This window comes from Ascaphus truei, chromosome 2, assembly GCF_040206685.1.
Source record: "Ascaphus truei isolate aAscTru1 chromosome 2, aAscTru1.hap1, whole genome shotgun sequence".
Lineage (NCBI taxonomy): Eukaryota > Metazoa > Chordata > Amphibia > Anura > Ascaphidae > Ascaphus > Ascaphus truei.
Genome location: NC_134484.1, coordinates 370,900,122 through 370,925,033, shown reverse-complemented (window position 1 = coordinate 370,925,033; position 24,912 = coordinate 370,900,122). Strand labels below are relative to the sequence as shown.

General features: G+C 43.4%; 1 protein-coding gene across 4 annotated transcripts in view; it reads left to right on the top strand.

Annotated features, from left to right (window-relative positions):
- OSBPL10 (oxysterol binding protein like 10) overlaps positions 1-24,912 on the top strand; it is a 303,273-nt gene that overhangs the window by 246,872 nt on the left and 31,489 nt on the right. For all 4 annotated transcript variants that reach the window (XM_075587024.1, XM_075587022.1, XM_075587025.1 and 1 more), the window contains 2 exons: positions 16,519-16,656; positions 20,168-20,648. In XM_075587024.1, coding sequence (XP_075443139.1) covers positions 16,519-16,656; positions 20,168-20,648 — 619 coding nt within the window. The remainder of the gene's footprint in view (positions 1-16,518; positions 16,657-20,167; positions 20,649-24,912) is intronic.

Below are 24,912 nucleotides of genomic sequence, written 5' to 3'. Positions count from 1 at the left end.
AGAGTATCAAGCAACAGAGCAACCAATTGCCACGGCTGGCATAGCCGCAAAAGATTGCGCCCCACAGGCGAAGCCACAGTGTCAAAAGGACTGTTCGTTCAAACACGTAAAAGGGGACAGTTGCAGAGACATTTCCCAAAAGGATTTACAAGGACAAAAGAGACTGTTCTTCGTCATGTCCAGGGAGAAAACAACCTCCCGATGGCAGTCAACAAAGAAACACAAAAGCGTTTCACCAAACTACGCGGAGATGTTCTCGTGCAAGAGAAATGTACCGATGAACTACGGTGCACAGCGTTCCAGACAACAAGGAACGATGACAAACAAACACCCTCGAGGGAAGATAGAGGATTCCCGAGGTTAACTGTCAAGGAGCTCTCTAAAGACGGACTAAGCAGTCGGGTGACTCCGCTACCATTCCGTTCACCAAGGAGGCGCTTCCCAAACAATGGAGAACATGCCATCTCTAGGTTCACCTCGCACCTCTGCGGCCCACAAAGGGAACCAGAGACCAAAAACAACTTTGTGGTCTTCATCCAGAAGATATTCTTTACCGGCCACGCAAAGCCAGCACCTCTAATGGAGGAAGGCAAAGAATGGCGGTACCTCCAATCACCTGGGGCCTACCACCCTCAGGAACCCGATCAAATCCGGGTAATGTTCAACCCCAGCGCTCAGCTTCAGGGAGTCTCCCTGAACGACGCCCCCTTTATTGGATTACATTCGACAACCAGTTTTCCAGGGACAGTAATCCGCTCCCACAAGGAGCCAAAAGCCCTCTCCTTCTGCCAAACGCCAGGTGATAGAGCGACAGGCTACCACGGCTGGTATACCTACAAGGGGATACACTCTGTGGGTGAAACTACAGAGACAAAAGGACTGTTCTCTCACAAGACTAAAAGGAAACAGTGCCAGAGACTTTTATACAAAGACATTGTGGTGCAACCAGCAAACCTGGAGCTGTGCATCCACCCTGCATCCTTTGCCAAAGAACCTTGGCCAAGGGACCTTGATACCAGTGATACCGGCCGGTGTCACATCGCTATGTGGACATGGACTCTTGCATTGTTTGAGAATGTGATGTTATCTTTGTTATGCATTGCACATATGTTCCACATATTCCAGTTATATAGTGGTATCTCCAGATACCAGACGGGGAGTGTCATGGAACAAGAATCACATTCCTGCCCGACCCCCCTTCTGCTTGTCAGCTCCTTAAGTTCAGCTGCAGGCATTGGCTCCACATACACACACTGTGCCTGTGTAACATGCAACAATGTTGCATTTTTTGCCTCTGAGCACATAATCAGTGAACTGCTACTGCAGCTTCTCCAGTCCTCCCAGTTAATGGACTTTCCCATGTTCTCCCCTGTCTTTTGCTGACAGTTAGTGCAGTCCCACTCAACCTTTAGTGTGACCCCTGCCCCTCACTTTCTTTTCCACCCTAGATTACAGTGAGTACAGACCTGTCTGCATCCACCCCTGGTAAGGCCTTTCTCTCTTACCATAGTCTAACCCCATAGAAGCATCCCACATAGAGAAGCACTCTCTACCTACATTACACCTACGAGTTCCTGTGTTTTCTAATCCAGCAATAAAATTAAGAAAGACATTAAGGACTTGTCATGCTTTGGAAGAGGGAGGACATGAGTTGAGCTTACTGGAATCATTCACACATCATTCGTGACCCTGGTTCCAGGAAAGTAGAGGCAACACTGCCTAAATACAGGAAGTGCAGTGCCTTAAATACAGATCCAGTAGGAACCACCCCTGTGCCTCTGATTGGACACAAGGCCTGATTACACTACCTTCTCTGACTCAATGCACTGCTTTGAGTGGGGAAAGCCCATGATTACTCCTGGCGAATCTACCCTTACTAGGAATCACTGCCAGGAGGAGGGCAGACCCATAGCCCAAAACCAATCAGTCTACACTCTCCCTCTGGTGGAATCCAATGGCCCCCACTTGGACCTAATTTGCTCAGCCATCCTGCAGGAGAACAACCTGTACAAAATACATAAACATGACATGGTTATACTTTCTCATTACCATGATGTCTACAGGTTATCGCCCATTCACCTAGGATGGTGTAAATAAATGAATTTGGGACAATCCCAACATGGAGAACCCACTACTTAATAATAGTGCCTGGGATCTGGTTTGCGTACTTCCCTCCCATTATGGTCGATTACTTTAAAGGAATGGGACTGATGAGGGCCATTGTCAGGACAGTACACTACTTTGTGCATGAAGATTCCTCTGCCCACGCTCCAAACTCTCATCAGATAACAAATCCTTTCCTCAGTATGAAAGGCTGAGTGACTACTTTTAGAACTTAAGTAGTCCTGTACCGCTTCTCTGAGCCAAGTCTCACGTTGCTCTTCTATTTCTAACATTATGGGTTCTGGTACATATGGGTATTCAAACCCGTGAGACTGAATGTATCGTGCCACTATGGCTGTATCCGCTCTACTCAATTTGGTGAGCTTTCTATTTCCAGCCGTGCCTGACAGTACCCAGTGCATGGGTTCAAAAGGAGCAATTTCATCATATAAGATGGACGGTCCCTTAGGGATCACAATTCCCTGTTTTATTCCTCTTAACCATCTTGTGAGCTCATCGACAGCCTCCACTTTAGAATAGGGGACCTTTCCCCACCAATGGTCCACTATCTCATCTTTCATCAAGATGGACCAAGTGCGGTCCATAAACTCGGAATACCCCTCAAACAAATGAGCCCACCATTTCTTGCTGTGGTCTTCTAGCCCAGATTAAAACACTGACCCTTCTGTGTCTCCCTGAGAAAAAACACCGGAGGTACCGCTAGAAAGAGAACCCTTACTTTTGCCTCTGATCACATTTTTGTACACCGTAGGGTTCATTACAGGGGGTTTAGGACACACTGAACCCTCCCTCTCAGAAGACGTTGACCCCTTGGGTTTACACCTAGACACAGGTTTAAACACTGTAGGATTTGGCACAGGTATCCTACTGGCCCATTGTATCTCCCCCATCAGACCCCTCATCACTGGTCACCCAGTCCCGCCAGTCCGTAGATAAATTGGGGGCTACCCTTACCCCTACTAGAACTCTGATGACTTGCCGTGACCCGGAACTGGGTGGGGCAGGGGCAGTGGTGCTAAGGGTGGGGATGAGGTAATTACCAGTGTCCAGAACAGTGTCTTTAAGTCGGGCTATGCCTCGACCAGTGGAGGCCTTTCTACTGTCCCGTGTGGCAACTCTGCTCTTGCCTCGTCCTGATACAGACTCTGTAACGATCCAGCTCTTCCTGGGTTAAGCTGGTAAGCTGGAAGGCTGGTACATGCTTCCGGTCTAGGCCGCTGGTCGAGTCGGATGTGACATCATCTGCTGTCGATGCTACGGAGTCTGGGTATAAGTCCAGGAACCCGCACTGGAAGTGCGTCATCCGCCGGGCGTGGTACCAGAAGTTCGGTGTGGTCTTGGACACGTGAGTAGGCCCCAGGCTGGGCCTTCCCTCTGGTCTCTGACGTGGCCTGTCGGGAGTAAGGTGGTGGTTTCTCACAGCTCCGCTGGCTCGCGATGATCCTCTTGTCCTCAGGAGCAGTCTCGGATCCCGTCTCCGCCACACTGGGAGTCGCCACGGCCGTGGGACTTCTACGGGGCTCAGGCCGCACCAGCGTCTGCTGTCGGGGAATCTCCGGACTCATCTGCTCCACTTTATAGGTAAGTAACTCGTTCTTGGCAGCACCGCTGTAGTGGTCCGCCAGTTGGTGTATCACCACCGACGATATACTGGCACACTCGTCGTCCGACAAGGCAGACAGGGACATTTCCGCAGGGGAACGACAGCGGGGCTCCGCACTTTTATTGGAGACATGGTGCACAAACCAGTTCCTTTCCGGCACCACCATCAGCAACAATCCCCCTTTCCCCTGGGCAGTCACCTTCTCTTTAACGAGTTCCAGCAGCACAGTCAACGCCGCTGTAACCGACTCTGGGACACCATGTAGGGCCCACGACCCTGGACGGGTATCCACCTCAAGGTTGTCCACCTCCGTCAATGTTGCTTGTGGGCTGTCCGGCTTGGCAACGATGGTAGGGAATGGATCTACCAGCCATAAATAGTAGATTCCACACAGCGGACACCGGGCAGTGGTACTTGGCTCAGCCCCAGGCAGTCTGCATTGCAGGCACAGACACCTGAGGTACTCTCGGCCTCCCACCTCCACCACCAGGAAGCCTCCTGGAAGTTGGTAGGTGGTAACATGGCACGTTGCCATACTGCTAGCAGTGGGGATAGTCGGCAGCATAGAAGCTCGACAATTCGCTCTGTCTTTATCGCCAGCTCTGCAAGACTGAAGGTGCGGCAGCTCACATCCGGCTCCTCCTTTAGTCTGGGTAGAGCGTGATTGGATCTCACTCTGACCCCTCCCTCTGGTGGAGATTAGAGGAGGGTCACTTAGTATCAAATTATGACGTGGACTCTTCTCTGAGCCAGTCACAACACAGGGGGCGCGGCGCCTGCTTTCGCGCCACTTCCCTCCTTCAGGCAGGTTTTTGGCCTTTGCGCCAAACCCGGCCAAATCTTTGCAATCGGCTTTTGCACAGCCTGTTTGCACGCAGAACGTGCACCATCCAGACTTGGCGCGAACCGCCATTTTAGATTCTTCACACCGCGTGGTGTACCATCAAGCATCAAGCATAGCAGCCATTATCTTAGCTCCACTTAAATCTTCACCCATTGCACTCCCTTGCTGGGCAGCCGCCATTTTTGGTGTACCCACAGCTTTTACCAAAGCGCAACCCTCACGGTTTGGAAGGGGGTCCACTCTCCTGTGAACACTGCAATCCGTGTTTAAACATGGCTGCGTGACGCTACGTGACATCAAGTTGCCATGGCAACACGGTGCCTTATGACACCACCTTGTCATTGCAACGTGCCACTGCGTAACTTCGTCACGGAGCATCTCGTTGTCATGGCACAGGCGTCACGTCCCTTTGTCATGGCAATGCGGCACCATTTGATGGGATTTGAAGGGGGAGATACCGCCGCTGCCACCACCCGGAAATTTACCAGGTAAACCTGCAGTCCGGAGATACGTAGCCGAAACTCGTTATCTCCCGGAGTGGTTGCAACCCTGGGCCTATGATAAATGCTTATAAAGGCCATTACACCCTCAAAGTCACAGAGGGTGACTAACAGAACATGGGAGGGAGGAGGGGGGGGGGGGGGAATACCCTTTAAAGGAAACCTGTAAGGAACCACGACTGCTGCATTGCCCTTCCTATGGGAATACTGAATTATACTGTAAATAGGGGATAGAAACACACACAACACTCCTGTAAACTCACACCAGAAACCCACCACACCTTATAGGTCAAAAGGAGTGCTAGTGGGTCTGTGACAATGTATAAACAAAAGACAGAACTCAAATGCTACATTCAATCCAACATGACAAATCATATAGTTAAATACTTATCTGTTTTTCTCTCATACTGTAAGCAAGGGTCACTTAGTTCAGTTCTTTGGCCAAAGCATTGTAAGCTTGCAGAACACGTGAAGGTGTGCCCTCTTTCTGTGAGTCCTAACACTATCTCTGCAAATGTTCTCCTTACCTCTCCAATATGAGGAAAAAGCCTTATTGGACTGGTCATGCACAGCTGCATCTAAAGACTTAGTAAACAATTATTTGGAAGTCTGACTCCTCCTCCCTGTTTCCAGTCTTGCTCTGCCCACCTTTAAACAGCAAGTCCTGAGATGCAGATGTGAAAGAGAAGGTTGGCAGAGATATACTGTAGCAGTGTTAGGACTTGCAGAATAAGGGGGGCACCTTGTCACGGTCTGCAAGCGTACAAATGCTTTGGCAAAATAATTTAATGACTGTATGATTTGTTGTGTTTGAGGTAGAATTGGGACTCTGTCTTCTATCAATAGGGGATAGGAATGAAAAATCCCCAAATGCCCCTGCAGAAGTCAGATTTTATCTTTACAAGTACTACTTTAATTATAACCTGAGTCTCAATTATCCACATTAAATGCTCTTTTGTTTTAATGAAATATTTCTTTGTTCTTTACTATTTAAACATTCTCACTCATTCAGTGCTGTGCAGGAGTATCCCACAGCAAAAATAAAAAAGTAGAGGTACTGTGCATGGAAAGGGCAGCACCTCAGGGGTTAACCTGATTAATTAAACATGTCCCATACAGTACTTTATCAGTATACCTATTATGTCATTTTGAGGCTCATTGTGGTGTTTTTTTCCATCATTTCTTTAAATGCACCATGCTACCTTGATTTCACAGATAATGATAAAGGGTATAGCACCGATTCCCAGAGCTATCTTCTTTATTTAAATTAGTTGTTGAGGCAAATATGTTTGATTCTTGGGGTAGGGGGATTTTTGTAAGAGCTGTAGAATAGCCTGTATGCTTTTCAGACCAGGCTATTTTTCTTTTGGAGTGGGTCTTTACGTCACAGTTTTAAGGTTCTTTGCAACTACTCCTGCTTTGTGTGCGGCCAGTTTGACTTTTTACAGGGTGTGACCAGTAGAAGTTAGAATGTATGGGATGTATCAGTGTCTGTGTCTTTGTACATCACATTTTTGTCCTTTTGATGTAAACTATCTGCCAGGTGTGAGGCGGAGTAAACATCTCTTTAATTACCTGCAACAGATGTAAGTACAGTAACTGGACTAGCAACTTATTTACATTTAGCTCAAGCAAGAGCAAAACCAAACTTTTCTTTGCATTGCTACACAGAGCTCATAAAAGACAGAAGTATTTGACCACAATATTTGTTAAAGCAGCAATACGGATTTCATTCTTTTAAAAATGTTTATTTTTCATCACAGGATTGGAGCGGGGTCTCCGGAGCTGAACTGTGTTAATTTCAACTGCGGAGACCCCCAGCTTCCAGAGATACAGCCCTCCGTACAGTTAGAGAAGTACTTGTAATGATAAAATCTGACTTGTGCAGGAACTTTGGGGGATTTTTTTTATTCCTGTGTAAAAATAAAATAAAAAATAAGTTACGCCTGTAATGTTGCTTTAAGCATAAATGCGCTGTTGAAACAGTGGTATTTCATAATGAAGGGATAAAAAGGTAGTTTAAAAAAAAAATATACAGTTGAAATTCCTTTAAAAAATAAATAAATAATGCTTATAATACTTCTGCCTTCCACATTGGATTGGGATGGGGAGAGCTTTAAAGATGTTTGATAGTTTGGATACTATATTCAGTGTGCAATGTTCAGTTTTTGTGCCCTTGATGAATTGTCATTGTATTGAATTTGCTTTCCAGTTTTGTAGACTTCTCTGACCTTAGAAAAAGGTATCCTATCCTATCTATCTAATGTAACCAAACACCTACTTTTAGTTGTTAAGACTTATATTCAGATTTGCTAAGCATCTGTACTACATGCATACAATATTCAACATGATCTTTTACCTGTTAACGATATAGAAATATGATTATTATGTTACTGTTGGTAAAAAGGGTTTTGAGTCAAGTAAAACCGTAAATCTTGATAGTTCGTACAACCCCTGTGACTGAGACATTTTGGAAGGATTAAATAAGGTAGGTATGCCACCTTTTATTACATACCTGCTGTCATCTTTACGGTACTGTATTAGTACAATCCTGATTTTATTGATTTTCTTCTGGTTTTGGGAGCACTTAGAAAGACAAGACAATAGATGGCACAAGGTCCTGAGGACACCAAAAATGTGTATTATTTAATATGTATTTGACGTGATGTATAAATATTATAGTCCTAAAAAGATATTCATTTAAAGTCATGACATATCTACATAAGATCTAAGCACACAGTGACACTGATATGTCATTTATTTAACCAAGATGCCCTTTATTGCCAATAGTGGATAACCAGCAGAGCAACTCTGCACCATGGATAGCTCTGATTATTGATTCACTGCATTGGTTATATGCCTGCAATAATTCAGAGGGAAAACCAGCATCTTTTATGTGTGCCTGTCCACCTGCGAGTGCCTTGGAAGCTTTAAAAAGAGTTAACCAAAAAAGAAGAAAATCACAGCCACCCACTAGGAAATCCTCCATGCAGCATTAGCGGTAGCAGCAGGACACCAAAAATGTGTATTCTTTAATATGTATTTGACGTGGTGTATAAATATTATAGTCCTAAAAAGATATTCATTTAAAGTCATGACATATCTACATAAGATCTATGTGGGATATCTCTGGGAATGGATTGATTCCTTTATTACAGTATATTGTTACAACCTATATTGGTCAGGTCTATGTTAGAGCACCATACAGCTTTGTTTTGCTCTTACATAAGATCTAAGCACACAGTGACACTGATATGTCATTTATTTAACCAAGATGCCCTTTATTGCCAATAGTGGATAACCAGCAAAGCAACTCTGCAACATGGATAGCTCTGATTATTGATTCGCTGCATTGGTTATATGCCTGCAATAATTCAGAGGGAAAACCAGCATCTTTTATGTGTGCCTGTCCACCTGCGAGTGCCTTGGAAGCTTTAAAAAGAGTTAACCAAAAAAGAAGAAAATCACAGCCACCCACTAGGAAATCCTCCATGCAGCATTAGCGGTAGCAGCAGAATCACTTTATCAATGATAAGCTCACTGATCAGATGTCGTCGGACCAGACGTGTAACCTGTGCATATGACTGCTTTATTGATGGGATCTCCATATTCATCTCATCTCCGCTGGAGGGAGGGAGAGATAAGATGCTGGAAGAAGTGAGGAAAAGAGACCGGTCCAATGCTTATTTATAGTACACATAACCCGCCTTTTTATTTTATAATTCTTCCAGAGAACCCGCCTTTTTTTTTTTTTTTGCTAGTAACTAGGTGCACCTTACCAGCAGGGCTTTCAGCTCTGTACGTCAAATGATATCAAGCTGGATGAAAGACAAGGCATCTGTAGACGATTCTACTGTAAGTCCTGTGTGTCTTCCTTACCTTGAGGTGCGAGAGGTGTGACCCGTATGCATTGTGGCAGGAAACCCCATGTTAAATTCTCACAATACTGGCTACAGAAGCATTTGGGAGACAATGAAATGTTCTATGCATGTGCTGTGGAAGGAAGCAGAGTATCAAAAAACCCAGGCTTTAGGAAACATGCATCAGTGCTCTATTTCTTTGCAAGTGTGTTGTGAAGCTGAATGAAAGCTGCTGTATCCTAAAGAAATACTTTGAAAGCTCTTTATACAGCTCTAACCATCTGCATCCAGTGTGTCTATTAGACTCAGATATACATCATTGTGCTCTCTTCTGTGTCTCTATATTCTGAAGCAATTGGAGGCTTCTTTGTAAAAGAGGAGTAGTTAGACAAGGCAAGAGTGTCCGTTTTTCAACTAGTTTTGGGGGTATATCTTATAAGTGTGGTTGAAACTCCTTTAAAAATAAAATAAAATTAATGCTTATAATACTTCTGCCTTCAGCATTGGATTGTGATGGGGAGAGCTTTAAAGATGTTTAATAGTTTGGATACTATATTCAGTGTGCAATGTTCAGTGTTTTTGTGCCCTTGATGTATTGTCATTGTATTGAATTTGCTTTCCAGTTTTGTAGACTTCTCTGACCTTAGAAAAAGAATCATGAAACCTGTTAAGTAATATCGCATGTCATGAGTGTAGGCGTGGCCTGCTGGATTGTTCGCGTGAGCACCTGTTTTTTGGGCAAATTTGTGTTGAATGGTGCTATAGATACAGATGTAGCAGACTATATAGCTCCCATCAGGGCCACCAACAGATTTCTCGGGGCCCAAACTGGGCCGCCGACCCCTCTCCCCGTGTATTTCTCTCCCCCCTCTCACTTTTACCCCCCTTTTCCTCACTCTCCCCTTCCTTACCCGTCTCTCTCTTCCTCACTCCCTCTCTTATGCACCCGCTCTCTCTCTGCACCTCCATCAATTTCCCCCCTCTCACTCAATCCCGCTCCCTCAATCCCCCTCCTAAACTCATTCCCTCCTCTCACCCTGACCACTAACACCAACACATACAAAACCCCCACCCCAAATACATAAAAACACCCTTACATTGCCTTGGTGCAGGTCTCAGGCCTCTGGTGCCCTGGATCTCCCCAGCTGCTGCGGGCCTCTACCGGACTTCCCTCTCCCACATTGCTCCCCGGTGCGGGACAGTGAGGGAGGCCCGCAGCTGGGGAGAGCCAGGTCCTGGTGTCAACGACAGGACCGACAGCTGGACAAAAGTTGTGCCTGACCTCTGGCCCGGGCCCAACTTGCGGCGGCTGGCCAAGCCCCCCACAGCCACCGGGCCCGGGACACTTGGCCTGGCTCTCCCCCCTGTCGGTGGGGGGCCCTGGCTCCCACTGATGCAATATATTGTATTACTATATATTAGAATATATAATTCCATAGGATTCAATGGCAGTGATAATATAGAATATCACACAGTATTGTCTTGATAACGTGTCAGCTGGAGCAATAACCTTTGCTACATCTGTAAATGCCTTACAGCTTATCACCGGTTAGTGAACATGACCCTATAGCCCCACTTAGTGCCGGCATCTCAACAATTTTTTAGGTTGTCCTGGAATTTACCCACTGTATAATGCTTTGGGTCTCTGTGTGGGGTTCGTGGCGGGTTTGCTAATTCGAGTGGAATTACCAAATTAGAATGGTTTCCAAACTAGTGTAGCAGAATTCTAGTAGCTCCGAAAAGTGCAAAAGGCAAAACCGCTTCAAACAACTCGCATTTGTTTTCTCGACACATCAGGGAGGTGGGAATTGCGAGTTCCCTCCAGACTCTGAAATGGAAGAGGAGTAGAAGGAGCAGGAGCATGTGGTTTAGCTCAATGCTAGAGCTACTGCCCTGAATGGCAGAGGGTGTAGGTTCTGATCCTGTTGGACCTGACCCTGGTACCCCCTTTATCACAAAGGTCCTTTATTCTTGTCCGTATTGGTCTTATTAAAATATTTTAGGAGGTGTGGGGTGTGACTCATTTAAATATACTTTGCATAACCATTAGCATATCTCCCAGGGTGCTTCAGATGTGCTCATTTTTGAGCACAAGTGTCTCTCCCTATGTTATTTGGAGGGAGGTTTGAAGGGTTATAGATAGATATAATACGCACAACTGAAGAAGACACTATTACATTGGAACTCCTTGCGGTTTGTCACTTTTTATAGATGGGGTTTAAACTATACGATTTGTAATACAGAATATGGATTTTGGGCTAGTTTTAATCCACGTTTTATGACCATGTCAAACCGTTCGGTCTTATAAAGAAACTCGCAGAATTTACCCCTATCACTGTAAACAGAAGTAATAGGAAAATATTTGCCCCAAAGACTTATTAGCTAATGGGATATACAGTACACAGAAACAGTGCATTATCGAAACTGCCAACTTTATACATATTCCCTGGTGTGATTTTGCAGCTCCCGGCTCATCATTATGCCTTCCCTCACCCCACCTCCCCCCCATGGCGTGATGATGTGATTTGTGCCATAACACCCCGTCCCCATAGCACCATGACACGCATAGCATCATGTCCCGCCCACCCACAAATTGCATCATCACACCTTATCCAATCCAGATGCGATAACGTGATTCGCGTCATCACACTACGCCCTCGTCCAAAAGGACAGTCCCACTGTGCGACAACCCCCTTGTTATTTTCTCCCGATGTGTTTTTTACCCTCCTCCGGGAGACCGGGAGAAGTGGGTGAAAACACTTTAGTACATGGTGGGACAGTGTGACTTGGAAGGTCTGTATTTTGCATCTGCGTTTTTAGAACTATAACAAGACTGGTAAACCCAGTTGTGGGCACTCTGATTCCCCCTAGTAAATGTGTTATGACATTATTAAAAACTAATTTATTAACATAAATCCTCTAAAATATAGGTGGTATAAAAACGACGACACAGAGTTGGATTCCTCAACATCCCTGTAGGTGTTAGAACCTTTTTGATAATGGAGTACAGGCAAACTGTAGTACACGGTCTCCTTAGGTATAGTAACTAAATGAATACTAATCTAATATCCCATTAGTAGAAACATGGATAAGAGTGTGTCTGCACCAAAAATATACCTAAGGGTTAATAGACACAGTATAATGATTCCAAGCTTTAGTGATCTAAAAAGCTTGACAAATGAATGTACTGTACTGCATACTGATGCTAATTTCTATAGGGAATAGACCACTAAGTCATACATTAGTTCTGCGTATTTTATGAATACTTAGTGGTTTCCTAATAAAAAAGCTTGATGTGCAAGGAATAAATCAGTGGTAGTAGTATACTGTATATCGAAATCCTATTGGCATAAAGCAAAAGCAGAGTCCCTGTAATAGTGGATAATCTTAGTTGCTACATATCTTGCTTGCTTGGGTTATTCAGATAGTTTGCCCTCAACATATAATGCTCATGAGGTTACTCCTGGTCAATGCCCCAAGGTAAACCTGTATAGCCCTTTAGGATCAAATCATTCAAAGCCAACCTGTATACTAACATGGTGAACAAAGAACAGGGATAAATATCTTAGCCACCCAAAGGTAATTTACCTGCCTGGTTCAAATATATTCTCTAAAAATGGGATTAATGGGATCTAGGTGCAGAACTTCTTACACCAGATAAAAACCCCTACATGATGGCAACTCACTGTAAATCAGGCCTGCACAACTCCAGTCCTCGAGGGCCGCATACAGGCCAGGTATTCATGATATCCCTAGTTCAGTCATACTGAGCCACTAATTGAGCCAGCTGTGCTGAAGTAGGGATATCCTGAAGACCTGGCCTGTTTGCGGCCATTGAGGCCTGGAGTTGTGCAGGCCTACTGTAAGTGAAGATAACAATATCCTATGTATATGTAGCCCTTTTTCCCTCTAGTGTGAAGGGTCTACTAGTGCTGGCGGGACCTGTCGGCTCACAGGGATCTGAGCCTCCGCTACTGGGAGCCTGAGGTGACGAATATACTGAGTGGCAGCGCCTCCACCTGCGCAGGATCCCTATTGGATGGGATAACCCCGGGCAGGAACTATTATTAACAGTCCACAGATTATAAGAATAACAATAATAACATTTACTGTGAGCAATAACTTTAAACCACATACAGGCAATAGCAATACTAAAGGTTACAGCTATACCTTGCCGCGCAGGGCGTTGTCCCACCACAATGTATCCCCACACCGTGTCCACAGTACCAGAGGTGTCCTTTGGTCACTTCACCCAATAAGTGTCCCCAAAAGATGCCCACCCCTCTAGGCGTGATCAGCGCCTTATTATACCGGTGTTGGTGAACGGTACCTGCCGGCTGTGTCCACACCCGGGCGCGCTAACAACGAGAAGCAGGGAATCCGCCAATCCAACAATATCCTCCGCAAACAAAAGTCCTCTGACTTTTTCGCAATGATGGTCGCTCCCTCTCTGGCAGTCTGGTCACAGACTGCATGTAAGGAATCCGCTCCTGGGTTTTGCTGAAACCTTGTCCTTACAGAACCTTGCAGCTTCTAGGAAACACACCCTTGATCCTGCAATCAAGAATCGCCTGCTTCTGCAATTAACTGCAGTCTGCTTCTTGCTGCCTCCTATGCAGCTCAGTCTCATTGGCTGTCTGTTCTATTTAACTCCTACCCCGCCCACCAGGAAGTTGCTGAACATAGACTTTCTCTAGTAACTGTGTTTGCCACAGCCTGTGTTTGGCCTTCCTGGCCTTCTTGTCATTGTTCTCAGTTACTGGCAGACTCCGCCGTGCGGCCTCGGTTACACTGAAGCCTCAGTGTTTCTTGTCCTGTCTGCAGTACCTGTTCCCTGCTGCATCGGTGTTCCTGTTACCTGCTGCATATTCTCCTTGTAGAGGCCTGCATCGTTGTTCCTGTTACCTGCTGCAATCTCCGGCTTCCAGTGGCTTCCACTACTCACAGCTGTACCCGGCTAGGGGGTGCTGTTTGTGCTGATGCACTGGATCCCCTACCCCTCCTGCAGAGGCCTGAATCGTTGTTCCTGTTACCTGCTGCAATCTCCTGCTTCCAGTGGCCTCCACTACTCACAGCTGTACCCGGCTAGGGAGTGCTGTTTTGTGCTGAAGCACTGGATCCCCCGTTCCTGTTCCTTTCTACGTTGGAGCACCTTCGCTCAAGCGTCCTGTTACCGAACCCCAGCATGGATATCGTTTACCCAGCCTTCTCCTATCCTAACCCCGGCTTGTCCACGGATTATCCTGCCTTTTCCAGTCCTGACCTGGCTTTGTTTTACCACGGAATTCGCAACCCGGATCAGGCTTCGTGGTCTAAGGTCGGTGCATATCTATCCCCACCTCAGCCCCGCGGTCCGGTCCAGGCTTGTGGTGAGCACGTACGTTACACTGCAGCAGCAATAGTTCAAATTAAACCACTGTGGCCCTAAGATGGCTAATCACTAAAAGGGCAGAATCCCTAAATGAAGGAGTCTTCCCTAAAGCAGCCACAATCTAGGGTGAGTTGGGGCCTAGGGGATCTCTGGCCTAGTGCAGAGGGTCACAGACCCCTGCACCTATACAACCTCCCCTAGCTGTGTCCCAGCTCCAACTGACAGCAATCCCTCAGAGCACCAACTGTAACCACTGCCTCAGCAGGTAATCCTAACACTCCATTGGCCAGGCCTAGTCACCTGACTCCGCAGCAACCTCCCTTCTCCCAAGTTGCAGCGGAGGTAAAAGCCAAACCAGGGAATCCGGGCCATATATATATATATATATATATATATATATATATATATATATATATATATATATACTATATATATATAAGGCAAATAAAGTAGCGCCAGAGTATTGGTGAATAAAAACCCCTAATAGTGACTAAAGTGCATAATGTGGAAATTATACCATGTATAAATGTATATGGAAAATTCCACAATTTAAATATTGTGCAATAAACTAGTATTATGAAAACATACAACACAGTAAATACCAAAAACCCAATAAAAATCTGTGCACTGATGTGAAAAAAATGTGCTTAAAAAAGAAAGAAAAAGAATAAGGTCCAACCAGTCCTTTTAGACCAGTCCATGAATAGTAGACAATTGGTGCTGATATGGGGATCTCCGGCTGCTCTCAAAATGGATGAACCACATCCAAAGGAAATCTAAAAGAAAAAAAGAGGAGAGAGCGCACGCCCCATAGCATGATATAGTACATTTAATTGTAAAAAGGAAGGGAGGGGAGGGGGGAGGGGGAAGAAATGCACTCACAAGATAAAAAACACAATTTGAGCAATTTGTGATAATATCACCACCATCCGGCTTGTCTGCAACAGAAGTCCACAGATCGAGGCTCCCCCAGGGCTGTTTAACTGCTACCAGGAAACCGGAGATGTCGCAACTGGAAAGGTTGATCTGTTAAGGTCCCAGAGATTGCCTCCAACACTTCAATGGCCGCAATACTGACTCGCGCTCAATGCGGCCTCCTTGTGCGCATGCGTGGAGTCGTAATGACGTGATGACGCGTTGACGTTCCCTGTCGCGTTTCGTCACCAGACGGCGACTTTCTCAAAGGGCTTGTAATGGATGTAACAAAGTCTGTGTATTTATAGCCAGCGGGTTGCCCAGCAACCCGTATCTTGTGTACAACAAACTAAACCACATGGTTATTCATTGAATCAAGGTGTAAAAGTGACTCCCGAAGGAGATAATTGATAATAACTGGCACAAATATACAAAATGTTGGCAAAACAAAGGACACAATTATAAATGGAATGGATAAAACTGTCGCAATGGGATCATATAAAATAATAATAAAAATTGGAATAAAATAAATCTTAAATGCTGCTAATGAAGACCATGTACAAAATATACTGCAAATGACAATTAGAAAACAAATTATTATCATTAAAGAGGATATAAATATATATTGACCTCAAATAGAAAAGCAACAAAAACCAACATACCCAACTTGAAAAATATAATTATCAATACAAAAAATCTATATATTATATAGAAAAAATATTTTATTATATATATAAAAATTTTTTTTTAGTAACGTTCTAAATGTTGCTAATGTAAATAATGGTCAATATAGATGAACAAACGATGTACCAGAAACAATTGTTTTGAAAGATAATAATGAAAATTAAAAGATAAAACATATTAAATTAGAAAGAAATTAGAATATTAAAATAACCACCTAAAGGATAATAAACCCCAAGGATCCATATGGATGAAATATAAATGGTGCTAAATCACTAAATAAAAAATCGTCATATTAATGGACAGAGCGACAAGGGAGATACATAATATTAGGGCTTCATAGAAGTAGTATGAAATTACAAAATATAGAATCAACCCAATACGGGGGGGGGGGGGGGAGGCATATGCCCCCCCATGTTTGAATGATGATCTGCTATATGCATCCTTTAGAAACACTGATGGGAATGCAGTTTTAGAGAACTGGGGCAGTGAGTAAAAAAGCAGAGGAAACATAAGACAAAGGAGACAACAAAAATAACAGGCAGTCAAAATAAATAAACAGAATCCCTACAATTTTGGAGAAATAATCTAGCAATGTTGGATTTTGCTTTATTTTTCAGGCTGGTCCTCCGGATGCTGAAGATGAGCTGACGGATATAGAAGATAACGAGGAGGAAGATTTAGGCGTCATGGATGATCAGCGCAGTGTAATCCTTCACCTTATCTCACAGCTAAAGCTTGGCATGGACCTTACCAAGGTATGCAAAGAGAATTTAGCTTCATTGTTTTTTTTTTTCTCTCTAACCAGCTATCTCTCTTTTCAACTGCAACTGAGTAATTAGATAATGCTATTTCCTTGGGAACAAGGTTAACAAATTCTTATATGAAAACTTGTCAGACGAGGCAGGGGAAACTGGACGGTGGATTTACCTAACTCTGTTTGCTGTCACTCTGTATTGCCTGATCTGTTGAGTTCTGAAGAAGCCAATGTACACTATGCTGTACACTTCTCAAGCACAGAAGAAGCTAAAGCAGCAATCCTGGCTAAACAGGTTCTTTATTTTACCTGAATAGGGGCTCCAATATAATATTAAAAAGGTGTATTACATGCACACATTACTAAGGGGGTAATTCTATATCGCCTAAACTTTAATGTTCATTTCGGACACAATGTCCGCATCGAATATTATAGATTAGGGTTCTTAGTCTTCATCTAATGTAGGGGTGGCCAACTGCAGTCCTCAAGGGCCACCAATACGTCAGGTTATAAGTCAGCATGACTGAGGCACCTGTGCTGATGCCGGGATATCCTTATAACCTGACCTATTGGTGGCCCATGAGGACTGGAGTTGGCCACCCCGATCTAATTAGCCAAGTAGTGTCAGGTGCTGATGTGTTGCTGTCCATGTTGAAGACGAGGTCAGGCAGCTGTAGGCTCATGCTATAACAGTACTGATGTACTTAGTGCATCATAAGGGCAGAGAAGCTGTTAAGGAGAAGCAACGCTTAGTAAATATTGCCCATATAAATATTGAGTGTTTTATAATCCACTCTCTTGGTTTTCCAGTCATTAGCTGTATTGTGTTTGTATGGCCTCGGTGTACAGGGCAATAACTATCCTATTCATTTCCTTGTATACACAACTGATAAAAAGTTATTAATCTTCACAATCTGCCTGTTTTCTGACTCCATAACAAGATTAATTATAATCCACTGTTTTACAGAAATAGCTCAACGTCTACCAATTATCCGTGACCTGTAGCGTATGATGATTTCATTTTTTTTTTTTTTACCATTCTCATTCATTTCTAAGGGAAATAAAGTGCTCGGTATGAACAGTATGCACTATGTGTGAAGAAGGCAATACAAAATTGCAGCATTTGATAGAAAAAAAGCCATGATCCAGCGGAGCAAAAGATCACCCAATGTCTCAGTTGGAATCAATTTTCTAGCCAGATCTTAAAGTGGCCCACCAATAAAACACAACTTTTAATAAAATAAATTAAAATAGCAACTCATATTCAACAATCGTACAAGAAAAATTTGTGCTTAACCTTTCTTTCCACATGGTGACAGTCTTATTGTTGCTCTGTGGACGGGCTGCAAGTCTGTACTATGCTATTGTTGCAGTTTGAGTCTTTGAAGATTGCTGGTGGCACGCACTACTTTAGTGGTTTATTGACTGCACACAGAGATGGGTCTATCAATTGATTTTATGTTGCCTGCTTAATATCTGGTCCCAAAGTCATAACCATACAATTATCTGTTTAAAAAAAAAAAAACAATCTCCCATTTATGCTCCCAAATTAAACAAGGCTTTTTGTAGCCAAATTGTATCATACAGATGCAGCTAGACGTACTGACCTCGGTGCTGCGATTTTCACAGCTCCGGTGCGGCTGCAGCTCTCACCGCCCCGAGGACAGTACCGGCCCAGGAGGATAAACTCTGCGGGATTCCATGTTTCTGAATGGGACGCTGGGGAGTTAATCCTTTTGGGCCACCTGCAGGGAGAGAAATACCGAGACTCGCCTTCCAGATTAGCTGCGCAGGCGTCGCAGCATTTCTACGTCTGGATCCATGTCCCCGCTCGCTGAAGGTAAGCAGGCCTGTATTATCTGATGTAGGTGCCAGAAAATGGGGCTCTACATCAGGAGGGTGGTGGGGCCTATATGGCCATATTTGGTCATCTACATCATGAAAGGGGCTGGAAAGCCACTGTCCAAATACAGGTCTGCTTGCCTTCAGCGAGCAGAGACACAGATCCTGACGTAGAAATGCAGAGACGGCTGCGCAGCTCATCTGGAAGGTGAGTATCAGTATGTCTCTCTCATTCAAGCAAAGGATTACTGCTGCGGAGTCCCTTTCAAAAGCATGGAACTCCACCATGTTCATCCTTCAGGGCCGCAAAACTTGCTGTCCATGTGGCCACAGAGGGGCCACGGGTTTCTGCCCTTTTTTTTCCCGTGGCCACAAGGACATTAAGTTTAGCTATATCTGTACACTGTTTGCTGTGTTATACTAAGGACAATTGTGTCATTACTACTCTAGTGTTATCAACAAAGATGGATACCTTGCTCTTTATGTCCATCTCCAAATCAAGCAATTCTTCAGATTTTTCTTTTCCCTTTAAAATAAAATAGTTAGATAGCCCATCAATCTGCCCTGTATTTCAATAAGATGCATTGTTTAAGTAATAATCCCAGAAGAACAGGACATTATTGGCCAATAATACCCTGTTCTGAGGGGAGTATTACTATTATAGGCTAAATGTATGCTTTTTCTCATAAATAATACAGACACTTGTATAGTTATATTAATTTTATAAACATTCTACAATTTCTTTTGTGCCTTTACTGTAGCTCTCCCCCTACTCTATGTCCACATAGGCAGTAACTCCTTTCTCCTCACTGTCTCCTGTGTGGAGCTCTCTGCAGGCAGGGAGGGGAGGTGTCAGTGCCTGGCTGGTGCCTCCTGTCCAATCACCTCCCCTGTCTCCCCTCCCCGCTCTAACTCCCTGCATGGCAAGGGAAAGCTGTTTGGTTGGAAATTAAAACTGGGCAAGGTGCAAAAATGTACAGCCCATTACAGAATGAATAATGCCCACAATTTTGACCAATCAGAAATTCTGAGCATAATTGAAATCCTTGTTCTCTAACAGTTTAGCTTATAATCATGTTTGTTTGTGGACTTGCATGAAACGTCCAAAGAAATTATTAAAGATGCAGTCCCATGTGCACTGAACTTTTTTTTTTTTTTTTTAATGCTTTAAAGTAATAAAGATCATTCTACAGTAAGTCGCACGGCTTACTTTGTGAGGTCCTTGAAGATGCACACAACAGCTAATAGAATTACCGTATTGGCCTTAATATAGTGCTATGTTTTTTTCCTAAAAATGTCCTGCAGAAAACTGTACTTGTATTATATGTGCAGCCTAACTTTTTATTTTTAATGTAGAACACCTTCAAAACCTTAGGGTCGTGTTATGTGCGAGGCCGTACTATGTTCGGGCCAATACGGTAATAAAAATAATTTGAAATTTTATATTTTAAAAAGGTTTGCTTTTTGACAAAGAATATACTGTTACTCAGTGTACTGTACTTTGTAAAAAAATAAAATTTAAAAAAAATCTTGAGTGGGCAGGATTGTTCATGTATTGTTCAGAAGAACATACTATAATCTGTAAATATAGATTTCCTGTGTTGTGTGTTTTTGTTAACGCTCTGTCATCGGGGGGGAAATCATGTCTCCTTTGTCTACTTTAACCACAGGTAGTGCTTCCAACATTTATTTTGGAGAAAAGATCCCTGCTGGAGATGTATGCAAATTTCATGGCCCATCCAGAACTGTTTTTGTCCATTGCAGCTAGTGCGACACCCGAGGAAAGAATGATCAGCTTTGTGGAATATTACCTAACAGCCTTCCATGAAGGCCGGAAAGGAGCAGTTGCCAAGAAGCCCTATAACCCAGTCATAGGTGAAACATTTCATTGCAGCTGGGACGTACCCAAGGACAGGGTGAAGTCTTTTAGAACTCCCAGTGCCTCCGCACTCTCTAAGGAACCCTCCACAGATGAGAGTTCTGCTACAGAGTCATACAAGTTGCGATTTCTGGCTGAGCAAGTATCCCATCATCCACCAGTGTCTTGTTTTTACTGCGAATGCAAAGAGAAGAAAATGTGTGTGAATGCTCATGTCTGGACCAAAAGTAAATTCCTGGGGATGTCCGTTGGGGTGTCCATGGTAGGAGAAGGTATGGAAGAGTCCTTTTTAAATAATATGCCTATCTGATCATTATTCCATTAGTTTTTGCAACCTTTTATGCAGGTGGCTTAAGTAAGAAAGTTACTTTGAAAACTGGGTCACTGAATTACAAAAGCACATTCTTCTTTGTAAATTATTTGTTGAAAAATGTGCTATTTTGCAAGTTGTTGTTTTTAACAGGTTTTTTTAACCTTCCTTTATACGTTTGTAGACATCATTACATGTAGTATTTTATGACTACATTGAGTAACAAGCAATAATGACATTATGCTGTATGTATCCCTTTAGTTCCCTTCTTTTTTTAGAGCAGTTGTTTTCACTTCAGCTTTGCAGCCAGGATAGCTTATTAAATAGACTTTGATATTCTATGCCTGACTGAAATCTTCAGAATCTTGAAAAGGTATGTGTGTGCACAGCATACAGACCAGAGCTACAATGTAACCCGACTATCTCTAAATGTGACATCAGTAAATGTATTACATTTTGCAAGCCAGACAGTCTTGTATTCACCATTGTTGAACAGGTGAAAAGGAAATTTACTTTCCAGTCATAAAGTTGCTCCCAAATGGAACAAAAATCTGTCTCAAGCGGTTTGGTTGATGTTTATACTACCAACAGTCTGCAGTAATGTCAGCAAAGCCATATGCCTTATTTTTGGGAGAGAACTGCAGATTTACTCCAAGTTGCACATGTTGCCATCAAAACTTGAAAGTTTTAGCTTTGCTGAGCTAGGTCATTTGCTCTCAGCCAGGTCACAGACCTCAGACTGGAAGTAAAATAACAGGAAATTTGATGTGCCATATCAACATTATGAAGCACATGTTACAGTAACGATGCACAGCATAGATGATCAACAAGCATGTAGATATTACCCAAGGCCCATCTGGAGGCAAAATTAAAGGGCCTATAATTTTTTCTGAATTGAGAACGGCGACGATGAATCTTTTAGGCCTGATTAAGAGTCACTTACCTGCAGGAAAATACAGACACACACACAAAGAGGAGGGGGCCGGGGGTGCGTGTCCCTACAAAAGTAGGGTCTAGGTATATCTATCTTATCTTTAGGGTACTGCTACCCTAGGCAGCTTACTAGTCATCCAAGCTTTGGGGACCTTATGAAACTTAGGCTGAGCTCAGACAGGCTGCTACGCTACCGTGCGTCTGCGCCTCTCTGCTGGGCGATGTGTGCTCATCCTCAGCAGACAGAATGATGCAATTGGAGGCGGGACGTCACTTGTGTGTTTGTGATTGGCTGGCGACGTACACGTGACGCGGCTGCCGCTTGAAATCACAACTTCAGTTGTCTTCTTCAAGTGCAGGGGCGACAACGCTGTACTTCACCGCCAGGGGTCATTTTCAGTTTGAAAACTCCCATCCACCAAAGGGAAAGTTGCGAGCGCGCGCGTCGCATCGCAGCCTGTCTGAGCTCAGCCTTAGATGGTGCTCGACCAATTCTGGGGATATTTGTATCTCAATACCTACATTTTCCTCTCTGATTTTGAATTAGAGTGCAATAAAAGGGACTATTGTGGCCTCTGACCACTACCAAGGCTTCTTTATATGTTTCATTTTCCCTTTACATAGTCATTTTATTATATGTGCGTCTTATGTTTTGCGCAGCGTGTCTCCATATAGTAGTGCAATGTATTTGCCTTCCCTTTTCTGTATATATTAAGTGCAGCCGAGTATTTGAATGTTTATACTAAACTATCACTACGTCAGATAATCCGATTATATCCTGATTCTTAGATTTGCATTAACCACTGCTTAATGTGTGGTTATTATACTTCCAGGCACATGAGCTCCTATTTAATTAAATTTGAGCTCCTGTCTAATAAATAATCTTTCGAGTGCTCCGTTTTTTGCCCGTTTGTACGTCTGGCGAACATGTACTGTGCTGCTATTCAAGGACATACAAACACGTGTTTAAGTAATCAAATGTTATTGCTTCTAATTACACCAATTATTGATTTGGTTTTCTGCACCTGGACGCATACATTTACATATCATGTCTATGCATCTGAGATATAGCTGGAATAGATTTCTAACTCTATTGAAGGATCAATAATTTACACTGTGCATTTTCTTTAAGCAGCTGCTGTAAAATGGCACACAGGGGTCCGGGAAACCAACACACTGTTTGCAGGAGATTATTCTGCTTTATGATCACTTTGCATCTCTCTGTGACTCCCTTTCTCCCTTACGCCATAGCACGTGCAGCGGCGGCCACTGGGGACCTAGCCTTACACTTATACCATGCTGAGGTTACTGAGCTACTTGCCTGTGGGCTATCTCCAGAACTTGCACTACTCTCATTCTGTCATTCTTACAAAAGATGAGTTTCCCAAAGCTCATTCTGTGGGCTTGTTTTTTTTTTATTCTACTTTTTCATCATGCACATGTGTCAGTTTTCATTTAAATAAATAGATTACACCGTAGAAAGTCCCACTCACAGTATTTTCCCAGTGCCCTTTATTCTTCGTAGCACATATCTGTCTGGACAATTTAACAGGCCTTCTACAGCTGGAACCCGTCATTTTCTATGTATGAGGTTGAGGCAGATTCAGGAGGTCCTTGGCCATCAGGAAAAGTCATACTGCCACATTTTCACCATTCCCAATATTAGTTCTATTTTTTAGAATTGTTTTATATTATTTACAAAGGTTTAGGTATTCGTGCCAGCAAAAGTTTGTTGCGGTACATTTCAATTTCCCTTTTTGTTTTTCTGCCTTCGACTATACCAAATGTCAGATGCTTATTAGTTCTACGTTTTTTTTAACATTTTATGCAGATTATTAGGCAGGGTAAGTTTTAGTCACAAAAAATGGAGATAAAAAGGACAGAAATGCAGACATTGATACATCTCATAATATGTGCATCGTGTAGCTTCTCCCTCACTCACCATACTGACACTCTTCAAATGAAATTTAAAACACATTTTCAGTCTCTGTTGCTAACATGGCTGTCTCCGGCTGATCAGTCTGTTGGTGTACCTCAGGGCTCTGTTATGGGACCTCTACTGTTCTCTCTACACACTATCACTTTGTGACCTTATCAATGCTTTTCATCTTACGTATCATATCTATGCAGATATATCTATCCACCCCTTCCCTCACACCTAGGGTCCCAAGTCTCTGATTGTCTCATGGGTTTATCCTCGTGGATGGTGCTCCGCCACCTTAAACTTAATATGGCTAAACTTTGCCTAATATTTTTCCATCACCGTAAATGTTGCTACCATCGATGCTGTTGCCAAAGCATGTTGCCTAGGAGCGACACTTGACTCCTCCCTTTCCTTCTCTATTCACTGCATGGCTTAAAAATGTCATTGACATTGCTAAGATCCACCATTTTCTCTGTCAGTCTACTGCTAAATCTCTAATGCATGCCCTTTTCCTCTCCCGTCTAGATGATTGTAACATACTGGTAACAGGCCTGCCTGCCACTCTCCTTTGCAATCTATCCAAAATTCTGCTGCTAGAATAATTTCACTTTCTCCCAAAACAGTCTCTGTTCTTCTCCTCCTTAAATCCCTCTCCTGGCTTCCCATAAAGTTTCTGATCACATACAAAGTCTTACTTCTTACCTTCAAGGATCTTCACTCATCCGCTCTGATCTCTCACTATGTATCTGCTCGTCTCCTGCGCTCTACTCATAACAGTCTCTTTTTCACCCATTTCACCTGTACTGCTCTCTCTCATCTTAAACCTTTTCCCCTCACTGCCCCTTACTTGTGAAACTCCCTCACTCTCCGTATACGCCAAGCACCATCTCTCCCCACCTTTAAATCAGACCTTAAAACTATTGGCCACTATTCAATATTCTGTGAAGGCGTCTTTCCATGCTGGGGAAGAATTCGGCTCTATTTAAATGAATTGGACTTGGAGTGAGCTTTGCTCCAGAATTGCTTTGTTGCATAGAATCATTAATCCTTACAGAAAAATACATTACTGTATGTTTCAGTGTAGAACCAACAAATCAGATTCCTTCAGAATGTAATAGTTACACCTACACTGTTACAAAAAGAATAATTTTTCTATTACAGCTCAGGCCCTCAATGTGCTGTGAAGCCAGTATGGGAAAGATTTTAGTACTATTCGTTTGAATGTTGCTTTCTCTTTTCTAGCACTGGAATGAATACTTCATAGCATATTGAAACAGGGTCCTAAGTCATTTAAGGTTTCTGGTCTTCTTTCATTGTAATGCCGTCATCAGGTTTCAGCTATTAATTGTTTTCTTCCTGCATGTAAAAA